Here is a 13282-nt window from a genome sequence, read left to right as displayed (position 1 = left end):
GCATCCATGGACATAAAATCACTTCATAATGAATGGAGCTTTGTTTTTCTAATTCCTCCATTGGCCAGAGGCAGTGAGCCAGCCCCACAGGGGCCTTCTTGGTCTGCAATCTGTGTGTGTATTATTGTTATCATCATGGAGGAGTACTACTTCATATTAACAGATGTATTTCATTCCTGTCCTGTTGACTCATGACTTCTCCTGACATCTTCAGGAAGCAGTCAGGGGACACCAGCCATTGGACAGACAGCTGCAGAAGAGTGAGTAGGTCACTTCTTTTCAAAACTCATGGCAGATTGAGAGAAGATTTTTGAGTCTCAGAAAAGCCTGACTTTTGAGTATCAGAAGTCAGAGTTGATGCCTCACTTCTTAAATGATAGATTTCAAAAGAACACATGGTGACAACAAAGTCTGTCTTCCCTATACCGGAAGAGGGAGGAAAAGAGGAGGGAAAGAGAGACAAGTATAGAACAGGCCTCTCCTTCCCTCTGGTTAAAGCCATGAAAGTGGAAGACAGGGAAAGGATCCTCAAAGAGGTTCTGGAAAACATGGGAATATGGGAGCAGAGCAATCTGTGCCTCACAGGGATGCCCTTGCCACCTGTTCCGAGAAGGGTGGAGATGGTTGAGGGCGGTGTCAGGGCAAGAAAGAAGATGAGGCAGGTCATGAGCTTCCCAAAGTCCAGAGGGGGGCCAGAGGGAGAGAGCCAGAGAGGGAAGCATAGGGGGTGAAAGAAAGAGACAGCGGGGTGTGGGGGAGAAGGATATATACTGAGAAAGACAGACAGGAAGAGCACACTCCAGTCAACAGCCTGCCTGACTCGAACAGTTCTCAAGGTCACGAAGAGAATGTCCCCACTGTAAGTAGTTAAGGGCCAGCTGGGGACCTGGATGACAAAATAAGGGATGTGTTAGGACAAGCTGAAGTTCTGAGCACCAGACCATGGCTCCCCAACCCCTCCATGCCTCCGTGATGCCAAGATGCTTCATGGGCTCTCAAGAACTGTAATGTCTTCCCCACTGGGGTGGGGGGGAAGAGGGAAAATTCCTGAATGAACTCCATTTAAACATTAAATGGTAAAATTTACTTGGAACTGATGGAGATTACTTCTCCCTTCAGGTGGAGTGGAGACTCCATGGAGAGATTCAGTGGAGCCCAAGAAAAATGGGAAAATAGACCTCATTATCTGACTCCAAACATTTATATCTGACAATAAAAAAGGGCTTCCTGCATGCTGGTGGTTTACTTAGACAAAGCAAACCCACTGCAAAGAGAAATGATCTTTTCAAAGGAGGGAATCATAATTTTTATTTTCCTAAATTCTAAAACTTCATGTTTTTTGATTCCAGAAAGAGTAGCTTTACCTTTGACCTAGCAAAACAGTTTCCAGGAATTTGCTGAAAGGACATAATGATGAATATCCTCAAAAATAACAAGAATGGACATGGCAGCATTGTTCATAATGATATAATTTGGATAAAGACTGAAATGACCAACATTAGGGAATTGGCTAGCAACACCAGTGGTGAATCTTGGGATCTGGCACAGGATGCTGCCGTCCCAAAGCCTGCGCCTGGCAGCTGTCTAGCCTCGGGTAAGTTATGTCACACAGGACATCAGAAGCTGAAGACAATGGGTGCTACATTCCAAAGAAACTCTTCTTGTGAAGAATGTCAAAGCAGGTGAACAAGTACTGGTTAAATGACTTTTAAGGCTGTCACTCACAATGAGAATATAAAAGGGTAAGAAAAATAGATATAAGAGAAGATTCTTCTGGAGATTTCCTCAGTGAGCTACAATGATCTGCTTTGGGTCAGATGCCACCCCACCCCAAAGAGGAGACATGGGGATGGCCTTGTCTTTCACTTTAAGTCTCAAAAAAAGGGCATGGGGGCCCTCAGCCACCCTCACATTAGCTCCCACAGTGGACTGCTACTTGATTTCTGCCCGAGAGATCTGAAGGGCACGTCAGGTGGGTGGCTGCTGCTGGGCAACGAAGTGAAGGTGGCCTGCAGCGGCCATCTGTTGACAGGTGTGGACTTTTATCAGAGGTTTTTCCTAGGGGGCCATCTTGAGGGGAGATTAAGACTCAGGCTGCAGAGCTAGAGGGTTTTTGTTTTGTTTTGTTTTTAAGATTTTATTTATTTATTTGACAGACAGAGATCACAAGTAGGCAGAGAGGCAGGCAGAGAGAGGGGGAAGCAGGCTCCCCTCCCCACCTAGCAGAAAGCCCGATGCAGGGCTTGATCCCAGGACCCTGAGATCATGACCTGAGCTGAAGGCAGAGGCTTTACCCACTGAACCACTCAGGCGCCCCAGAGCTAGAGGGTTCTTGCCTGCACGAGGGGTTGGGGGTGGGAGGTCCCCAGTGACAGGAATCTCTGAGGAAACCAAGCACGGCTATGAGAAGAGGAGTCCGGCCCAGAGAGCAGGAGCTATCCAATGACAACAGCAGTCACAGAAGGAATCCACCACCCCCACACCGCCCCTCCTCCCTGCCCTGGCCCCCCAGTTTCACAAGGACCAGGAATATAGCTAAATAACAAGAAACTAACAGGCTTAAAGAAAAATACCCCGAACTGTAATAAGCTAAAGAGATGCTAAATAAGTGGGAGCTTGGTGAGTTAGAGAGAAAAGGGCCTCTCTGCCCTCCTTCCCCAGGCTTCAGCTGGGGAAGCAGGAACTCTAATCTTCAGAGGAAAATGGAGTTTTGATTATTACAGGAAATGAAACTGGACATTTCGTGGAATGAAGATGAGGTTCTGTGATTTGGAGCGGTGACCCATGCAACTTTTGTTACCTAAAACTGACCAGAAAAGTCACAGGCCTTGCCTACTTTCTGCCTGGGAACCGGGGGGGGGGGGGGGGGGGGGGGGGCGGCAAACCCGGCCACAGAGAGCACATTTACAGAGCGGCAGAAGGCAGAAATCAAGCGGCTTTGTCATTAGTCCCACAAGTCCTGCTGGGCTTAATGCTCTGCTACATAACTGAACCTCTCTTCACCTGTTTGCTCCCCTGCTCCCCTGCAAATCGGGGACAATGACACCCCGACTTCTGTGAGTCGATCCGTGCAGGTGTCTGACACAGAGCCCAGCATAGGAAGTACTCACGGACGGTTAGGGGGTCGTTCATCACAAGGCAAGTGCAACCACTAAAGGGACATTCTGGAATACTTCGTAACATGCAAAGACATTCACGATATATTCAGTGTAAAAGTGTGTTTCAAAATGCCGTATTTGATCGCCATGTATTTTTTTTTCCCCACAGAAAATAAGCTAAAAGTAAAAACACCAAAATATTAACAAAGGTAACCTAGTGAGAGAGGCTTGCAGGTTGTAGGGATTTTCTATTGATTTTTCCTAAAATTTCTACTATCAATATGGACTGCTTTTGTAACAGCCTATTTTTTTTTTTAATCAAGAGGAAAAGAAGTAACTTCCTGAGTCAGAGTCAGCATCTGCAGGGCTAATTGTCCCCTTTGTCATTTTATATCCCAAGCTATTTAAAAATACACAAAGCAAAGCCTCCTGTTGGTGCTGCCTTGCCTTTTCCTCCCTGAAGGCGGATTGTGAAGAAGCCACTTAGCCGTGAAGGCCAGTTCCTGCCCCAGGGAGCCCAGGTCCACCCAGGAGCCGGGCTTGGCTGGGGCCCTCCAGAGCAAGAGCAGGCAGCTGATGTATCCCGAGGCGCTTTTGGACCTCTGTGGTATTCATTACTCTGGCTCTGCAGGGAACAGAATGCATTTTTTTTTTTCTTCCTACAGGGTTATGGCAAGAACCTGATCAGCATCCAGGAAAGCCCCAGGATTCTCTCTCTCTCTCTCTCTCTCTCGCTCTCTCGCTCTCGCTCTCTCTCTTTTTTTTTTTTTTTCCTGTTCGGAGCTGTTTTAAAAGGGGTAACACTAGGAAAGGTGGACTCAAACAAAGGACAGGCTGGTGGTTTAAATACCAGAAAGTTCTCCATTTCTCTCTTGTGGTTTGGATGGGCTCCCCCCCACCCCCCCTGCTGCTGGAGCTCTTCTAACTGTGCATGGAGGCCTATAGAAGGCTGATGAGCCAGCGAGGGTAAGGCAAGGAAGACAAGATCAGGAGAGATCAGATTTTAGGAAAAATTCTGCTTTCAGAATGACTGAAGCTAGTATTGTGGGTGTACAGTCAACCAAAAATGATGCTCTCCAGGAGTGGTGGAGAAGCCCTGCTTCCGAACTGAAAGAAGAGTTAGGTACACTGCCTGGCCATGGCCTTGAGTGGACCAGCACTTGGCCACTTATTAGCAGGAATGCTGGGTCTCACCCAAGAATGAGAGAGTGTAAAATGGTGCAGTCACTGGGGTAAACAGTTTGGAAGATCCTCAAAATGTTGAACATAGAGTTACCATATGAACGAGCAATCCTACTCCTAGGTATACACACCCATGAGAAACAAAAACATATAGCCACATAAAAACCTGTGCAGGAATGTTCGTTGCAATGAGATGGAAACAACTCAAATGTCCATTGACTGATGAATGGATAAATAAAATGTAAAATGTAGCGGACACATATAATAGAGTATTCTTCAGCAATAAGAAGGAATCAAGTAGGGGCGACTGGGTGGCTCCGTGGTTAAGCATCTGCCTTCAGCTCAGGTCATGATCTCAGGGTCCTGGGATTGAGTTCCACATCAGGCTTCCTGCTCAGCAGGGGTCTACTTCTCCCTCTCCCTCTGTGTTCCCTTGCTTTCTCAATCTCTCTCCCAAGTAAATAAATAAAATCTTAAAGAAAAGGAATCAAGTACACAAGAAAATGGATGAAACTTATAAACATGCTAAGTGAATGCAGACAGTCCCAAAATGCCACATCGTATAACTCTACTTCTACAAAATGTCCACAGTAGGCAGATTCATGGAAACAGAAAATAAATCATTAATTGCCTAGGGCTGGGGAAAGGGAGTAGCTACTAAGGGCTTTCTTTCCTGGCGTGACAAAAAAAGTTCTAAAATTAGATGGTATTGTTTGCCCAACTGTGTAATATACTAAAAACTAATAAATTTCATAATTTAATGGGTGAATTGTAGGGCATATAACTTATGTCTCAATAAAGCTGTTCAAGAGAAAGGGAGGGAGGAAAGCACACAGAGAGGGAGAGAGAGACAGTGATTGTCCTATGATATCTATCTTAGAAAATGAGGATAAGACGTAGGATTGATTTTTGATGATGTTGCGATTGTTAAGAAGTAACTTTACTTTTCACAGTGTCTTAGCTTATCACACCCTGAAGATCTCATCCTGGCATTCGATCACAGGTCAATTTCTAAACAATGTCCAGGCTTGTCAATTATGCCACTAGAGTATATCCTATCCATCCCTGGCCTCCCGGGCAAACCTTCAGTCTCTTTCCCAGGGCATTTATTCTAGCACTTTCTAAGAACACTGTGAAGCCCGATGTAGCACAGAACTGAATATCGAGAAATTTATAACATAACGTGACCTATGTATGGGATCCCAATTTTTCCTCCTTTCCCCGCAGCTGCCACTATCATTTCAAAAGGTTTGCAACAATAAGCTAGAGAGAGAAGTACCAATAGCCTGATCAGTGGGTGTTTAAAAATTGACCCTGGCACACCAGCCTGGCCCTGTGCATCTGTTCCTTCCCAGGCAAGCCCCGGCCAGAGTCAGGCTGGCCCAGAATCAGAATCAAGAATGAAGGACTCAGCCAAGAGGAAAATCCAAACCTCTCTGGGGGAAAGACCGTTATCTGTGGGTCACCTTTTGACTAAGGATCTGGTGCCAGAGATCTGGGAGATAGCAAAAGGTCTACTGTCAAGCCATCTTCTTTTTCTGTAGTTTTGGTCTTCCTACAATGACTTGTGATAGCAGCACTTTTGCTTTTTAGATAAGAGAATATATATATCATGATGGTTGAAGGCAGGGTTCTGGCAGCAGACCATCCAGATCTGAAGCTCTGCCAATGAATTAGTCTTTGGACAAGTCATTTACCCTCCTTCCCTGCAAGCCTGTTATCTTTAGGTACCCTGAGGAGGGGAGTAGCTGTGACTCTTCACACGTGCTGATGGGAGCGTCAAATGGGATGATTCATGGCAAGCCTTTAGTAAGGCTGTTGGGAGAAATCGCTGCTGTTGTGATTTTTCTGTAAATTTAAAAGGAAGGAATTATGAGAATAATGAGACTAAATCACTGATGCACATGAGTCATACTGCTGTATACATGTATACTGCATATAATACTAAACTAGATAGTGTTCAGAGAACTGGAATGAAATGACCACAGAACTTGTACTGTTTGAAGGAGGAAAAAAAAGAGCTCATGAAGGAATGTCTATAAACTATCCTAAGAATGTCAGAGAAAAGGGTTCAAACGCACTTCCTATAGGTAGTGCAAATGGCTAAGAAATGGCTTGAAAAATCACCCTTGACTCATAGGCGTGATTTAAAGTGCGTTAATTTCATTTCAAGATCCTATCACCATGGTCACACTGAGAGGATCAGGGCATATACGATGTTGAAAAACAAGCGTACGTATTTTTAGCAACTTCTATGGAGGAGAAGCCAAAGGGCTGATTTCAAAATACACCACACAATCTGACCACAACTACAACAGTGGAGTCTAACCATGGGCAGCCAAATTTCCCAAGTTTAAAGAAGGGGTTGGGGTACAATCAAGCTGGGGAAAATTTAGCAGGTGCTGGAAGAATAATGCAATTTCCTAGGGCAGCAGATGCACAAGTGAAACAGTATCCAGTAACAGTCCATCAGATGGTAATTACCGCTGGACTGGGGAAGAACAGCCGAGATGAAAAGGGACAATTCAAAGGGTAACTGAATGCCAGTCAGTGACATCTTCTTGAGAGATCACATACCAGGAAAAAGCCGGCCAGCACTTAGCTCTGAGAAGGGGGGGGGGGGTAAATAAATCGTCATTTTCCTTTGTAGAAGGACAAAGGGAACATGGAGGCCTCAAAGAATTCATTAGTCAAGACTTTAAAAGACCATCACTAATCAACCACCCACCCACCACAAATAATAACCATAGGCATCGATTGCCCTGAAAATGAGATTCCTACATCATCTGAAAGATAATAGCTTGGTTTTGTCCCAAAAATTTGGGGGGGAAGAAAAGAAAGAGAGATGAGTTCACACTGTAATTCTATGGATCCCATAAACCAAGATGAAGGGCAAAAGACACCGAAATGAATGATGGGGAGCATGTATGAGACTGAAGTGAGCATAGGAGCTGTTTCAGCTCAAAGCAGATTTTCTGGTATTTCATATCATAAGTAAGACTCATTTGAAATGAAACAGTGTGTCAGAACAAACGCATTCCTGACCAAGTGATGGTGGAGACCCAGTGTGGATCCTCCCCCTGAGTCTGGCTCTCAACACCGGGGCCAGTGTGGCCCTCTCCCATCCCATTCAACTAGCCACAACAGTCCCCACATTAACACGGGCACCAGTTTGTGAACTTCCAGAGGGCAGGGGTCACAGTTATCTCTGAATGCCTATGTGGGAGCAGGCAAGGAAAGAAAATAGAACCATCCCACAGTCAGTGTGGCTCAAACTGCTCCACGGTCTTTCATTAATATGGCCATTCAATTAATTCAGCCACATTCTGAGTATTTCCCTGGCTGTGCTTTTCATGCATGTGGACCATGCACTGATTCATTACCAAAAAAAAAAAAAAAAAATCCGTCGCAATAATTCTCACAATGTGAGACCAAGATGGACAATTCTAGCTGAGAAATGAGTCTTCCAAGCCTGGCCCATGTGGTTATGGTCTTGGTCAGAAAAAAAAACCTTGTCTCTTATCCATGAATCTACACTGGTTGACTGTGGAGGTATTATGATGAATCTTTGAGACCTGCCTCTGTAATAGGTGATGAAAATCATTTATGTGTTTTCCAGGTCCTTTCTTAAGACCCGATATGGGGCAGGCAGTCAATTAATACAACAATAGGGTGTATTACGGCAGAGACACCTATCATCCAAACCAGGCAGAAACCACCAGGGCCTTGGGGTGGGTGGGGACATATTTCCCTGCCAACTGTGATGAATTTCAATCACTGCTGGCTTGTGCCAGATTCAAATTGGCAACCCACCGAGATGAAACACTCTCTATCCCATTACTCATGCCTGGAGTGATCTGTTCCCTTGAAGACTGGCTTCCTTCGTGAAAGCAAGGGAATGGATGGTCACCCTGAGATGGTTTAAGTAGGATAAAAGGTAAGAAAGGCAAGTACCCAGCCAGGGAAATGTGCGGACACGGTGAAGGAGCCATATAACCTCCATCTGCTAGGGGGTATAGCAAACTTGAAGGGAAAATAAAAGGAGTTCATTTAGTAATGACAGTCACTCAATTTCACTAAGTTCAATGGCTGCAACACTATTGCTCTCCTAAGAAAACCATGCTTTTAAGACTCTATAGAAATTCGTCCTAGAAAATTTCTATTTGGCTCACCCTTGTCTCAGATAATTGGCCTAAAGCATGAAATCTAACTAAAATGTTGAAAAGAAAAAAAAATTTTAAATAATATAATTTAGCATTTTTACTTTTGAGTATCCAGTCCTGTCCCATGTGGATTATGGTCTTGATAATCCCTCAATAAAACTTTTAAGATTTCTGAAATATTTACTAAATCATGTTTGCTTAATTTAATTCTTTACTAGAACCTTCTCAAGGAGGAGTACAATAAGTAGCTGCAGAAGTGTTTCCACAAAAGTCAAAATTCACAGATACAATAGACAACACGGCACAACATGGCGGTACCAAGCACCAGCCCCACCCGCCTGGTAAGTGGTTGTCTCCCTGGACCAGTGATTTAAACAATCTATCTCTGTTGTCCCTCGAAATGAGCTTCGGCTCTACAGGGCACACACGGCACACTGAGATTACCACAGAAAAGTTTATGAAATGTAAGTAATGATTTTAACTCATACCAACCTGGGAAGTCATGATAAGATTGTACTGAATGAAACAAAATGTGTTTTTTGTTTGTTTGTTTGTTTTTCTGGCTTTATCCCTACCTGGAACTCCAGGCTCTGGAGATTCCTTGGGGTAGAGGTGGGGAGAAGTTGCTGGTATTCATAAAAACATTGTTCTTGGTAACCAGGTGACAGCTTTGCATTCTGCCTTTCCTTGGAAGGGCTAAAGGCAATGGAGTCCCGTGAGGGCTTCTCCTGGCCCAATAATATGGTCTGTCCATCCTTGAAGGATTCTCAGCAGTGAGTGCAAAAGGGCAGTAACTTGATCTGACACAGAAGCTGCATCCTTGGGAAGGGAGGCACCTTCTCCTGGGGTCACCATGACTCTAGGGAAGCTGTTGTAGGGCGTGATAGAAGAAGCCACCCTCTATGACCTCAAGGCACTCTCTTTGTGCTAAACCTGCGGGTCTTGGCTTTCATTCCAAAGGAGTCCAATCCGAAAACAGCCCATCTGGTAGCCGTCCCAAAAGTCCTCCAGATGGGCTTGGCCACTCTTACCTTCAGCGTGAACAAACCGTAAATTGCAGTGCTCTGGGCCCTGCTACCTAGAACCTACCCATGATCCTGGATGAAATATATGTATCTGAGAATTGCTTCAAAATGATAAGGAGGAAGGAGAAGTGGGTGGGGGTGTAGATGATTCAAAATTGGCCAAGAATTGCAAGAAGAGGACAGTTTTGAAGCTCAATGCCAAGTATCTGTGTGTTTCAGTGCTACTCAACATGGGGTCCAAGACAGGTGCCCATGGGCAAACTGTCATTGGTCTTGGAAGATGTAAGCACAGAGATGGAGAGAAGCATTCAGCAACTTTTATAACCATTGAAGAGCGTAATTGTGTTTGTTTGATCTAATAAGAAAATAATTGGACTTGAGTTCTGTCTTCCTTTGTTGTTAAACTCATTCTTAAGGAATTCACCTTTTACAAAGCTACTGGTCTATGTTGGATTGTACCTTTAAAAAAAAAAAGAGAGAATAAGGTCCCTCAGCACAGACAGGATGAGAAGCCCTGCTTTATCTGGTTCTCTCTACTTCGGTATATGCTTGACCTTTTCCATAATAAAGAGTTAAGGAGGGAAAGAACTGCTATTGATTTTTAGTCACTCCTCAAATACAAATTTAGATCTTATCAGAAAAGAGATATAAATTTATTGTCCATTTTACAAATGTAAGGATGATTGCAGGATTTAAGCAGCCTTGGTTACGGTGAGCAGGTGCCACTCAGCCGGGTCTTGATGGAGACCCTCCCACGCCCCACCCAGTGCACCCATTTGCAGACCGGGAGCTGGGGGCAGCAGAATGACATATTTCCTGCAGTGCTGGGGTTGCCCAAGCTCTTTATTTGAGCACCGTATCGAGCAACTCCTTGGCTAATCTTCTGGAGAGTTTAAACCTTCCACTTTCCTCTTTCCTCTCTCACAACAGACCAATGTCAGCACACTGAGGGAATTTTTTTTTCAACTTATTTAAATGGAAGTGCCTACAAATACTACAAACCCACATATGCACATCAGTTTGACAAGATCGTGGGGTTTTTTCCCAGCTAATTCATTGAACACGGCTGTGTGTACACACACATGCGCATTTTCAGTGAAAGTGCAATCTAGGTTCTATTTGGGTTTCTTCTGTTCTGGTAATAAAACGCATCCCGGGGTTGTTCATTTTAAGGTTAAGCCCCGTGCCACCCCTGGGCAGCTCATAGGGTCCTGTTAATCATCCTGGCTCCCCACAGAGGGGTTAAAGCAAACCCAGCTTAAGACCCGGCTCTGCTGTCTCTGTCAGCTTTGTCCGACTTGTGAATGCCCACTTCTGCCTTGCAAATAAAACATCAGTGGAAAGGGGGATCTTGCGTTTGAGGAAGGAGAAAGAAAACAGAAATACGTCAGGAGTTTGACTCCCGCCCACCTGGGCAGAGACATAAAGCGTCCCCGTGGGGTCTGTCGTCCAGGGATCAGGCCACCCCTGTTTCAGGTTTCTGTGAAAGAACCACCTGAGGGAAAGGGCTGCAGGGGGGCCTGGGCAGGGAGCCCCTGTAAGGGCACGAGCTCCAGGCTCCCTGTAATTAAGAAGCAGCCTACTCCCTAGAAGACGGCACTGCTACCCCATCTGCCACGCCCGCGCGACTTGGCTCGGCGCCTCCCTGCCTGCTGCCGCCCGGCTACCCACCGGATCCTTGGAGACCGCCTTTGATGGAGCGTTGATGCCAAGCTTTTCCAGAGGATAGACAATCTGTCGTCGTGGCCGCACGGGAACCAAGTAATGAAGGGCGGATGTCAGGGAGTGGGCAGAGGAGTTCTGGAACTGAAAGACAGCAATCTCTGTTTTAGGGGAGAGAATGTGAGGGCAGTGCTGCACAGATGCCTGCGTGCGGCTTTACAAATACAAAAGTCTGAACTCGGCCAAATTGTAGAGGGGGGAAAAATCAGCAAATAAACAAACAGACTCTTCGAGCAGAGGAATGAATTGTAGATAATGCCTGACACTAATGAAGATAATTACGAGAGTAATTACATTACTATCTCTGTGGGAATGACAGATAAACAAGTGGTTTGGTTTATGGGATTTTTCAGTACAAGTATTTTCCCCAGGAGGATATTCTTCTCCATAGTGATCATGAATCAGCTTGATTTGACCCCATTAAGCTCTGTTATCTGCGTCCTGTTAACCTTTGCGTGTTTGGCACAAGCTGCTTTAAGAAGGCACATAGATAAAAATGTCATCTGAGGGGAGGCTGAGCGCCGCCGTGGAGATCCTCCTGTTTGTGAAAGGCACAGCTACTTCAAATGGATCTTTGTTGACAAAAAGAAGGGTTTTAAAACAAAAAGGTGAAACTGGAAAGTGGGGTGGGGGTTAGGGAAATTGTATCATATTATTTTGACTTATATTAGTGCTAAATTATGAGGCGGATTTATGCTTACTGTAACAGACTATGATAAATCATGTTTTAGGAGAATGTGTTAAATATTCATTTTACCCCATTTTTAAAACTTGGCAGAGAAAACTGAACATGGTGATTTTTATTCCTTTCACATTTATGAAATCTGAGGGGGTTCTGGTGAAACTAACTCAGGGTATTTCAACCACTTAAACCTCAGGAATTAAACTGTGACACCAAAATTTCTAATGACATGTTTATGGAATTTAAACTGGAAAACAAACAAGTAAAACTCAACTAAAACTAGGTGTAGTTTAATAAATAAGATGGTTTACGTATGACTTAGCTGCTGTTCGATAGCCCCCCAGCCCCAGCCATTTCTGAGAGCTTCAGAAAGGGATTTCTAAAATCCTTCACTGTTGAACTTCACACCCTGACCTTGCACACTGAAAAACAGAAGCCAGGAATTCCTAGCCAGAGTTTTTGCTTTTATTCCTGGAGGATCTCCTACCACGAAAGTATGGGTAAAACCATCTTCATAATGAGAGCCCAATGTTCACTTTTACTATAGTCAAGGGATTTATAGCAGAACTTGTCAATTCTTACCTAAATTACCTGGTATGGCTTCTGACCCTTGTTTAAACGTATATGTGTAAATCAGCTGGAAGTGCAGAGAGGAAAAATCTGTCTCCAAATGTGTTTCTATATGCTACGTGAAATAGTGCGTAACACGTTCCAAATTCTGTACACGATTGAGGTAAATATGCGAATGTTCAGCAAAATGTCAAAGATACTATTTTTTATTATGGATGCAAAAAGACTTTCTGGCCCAACTGGGCACATGCAGGCAACATCATGAATAAAACGTTAAGAATTTAATATCACATCCTGAAGGTCACCGCATTGGCAACCTGCCAAATGCAAAGTAAAAAGAAAATGTGCGGGACCAGGATTTTCCAGCAGAACCATTCCCTTCCATCTCCTTAAGTTCAAATTTAAGACATTCGCATGTCTATCACACTGCATTTTGATAGGGAAAAAAATCATCATTAGAACATATTCTACCTCTTGCTGAAAATCTTTTCCACTTTTTTCTTCTTCCCCATTTCCTCTGTACTTCCCCAGAAGGCTTTTGTTAAATAAGATACATTGGCAAAATTACTGGTTTGGGGAATGTACCGATAGCCTTTAGACTGTTTTTAAGTTTAATGAATCAGAGTATTTTAAAAATCTGCTTAGCTCATTTGTGGTAACAAAGAAGAGACATGACAACATCCTGGACTCTGAGCAGAGCATGAGAAAGATTTTGGTCATGAATGGGACATGATGCGACAACTTCGCACTGGCATACTGATTGCGTCTCATCCCCTTTCAAGTCTACATGGAGCTGAGTGATGGAGGGATGGACTTGCCAGAAGCAAGACCTTGAGAAGC

General features: G+C 44.3%; 1 protein-coding gene across 5 annotated transcripts in view; it reads right to left on the bottom strand.

Moving 5' to 3' along the window:
* CFAP61 (cilia and flagella associated protein 61) overlaps positions 1–13282 on the bottom strand; it is a 296197-nt gene that overhangs the window by 149084 nt on the left and 133831 nt on the right. For all 5 annotated transcript variants that reach the window (XM_059134156.1, XM_059134153.1, XM_059134154.1 and 2 more), the window contains one exon: positions 11140–11274. In XM_059134156.1, coding sequence (XP_058990139.1) covers positions 11140–11274 — 135 coding nt within the window. The remainder of the gene's footprint in view (positions 1–11139; positions 11275–13282) is intronic.

This window comes from Mustela lutreola, chromosome 9 (assembly GCF_030435805.1).
Source record: "Mustela lutreola isolate mMusLut2 chromosome 9, mMusLut2.pri, whole genome shotgun sequence".
Taxonomy (NCBI): Eukaryota; Metazoa; Chordata; class Mammalia; order Carnivora; family Mustelidae; genus Mustela; species Mustela lutreola.
The sequence above is the reverse complement of the archived record's forward strand: the minus strand, read 5'-3'. Positions and strand labels throughout refer to the sequence as shown.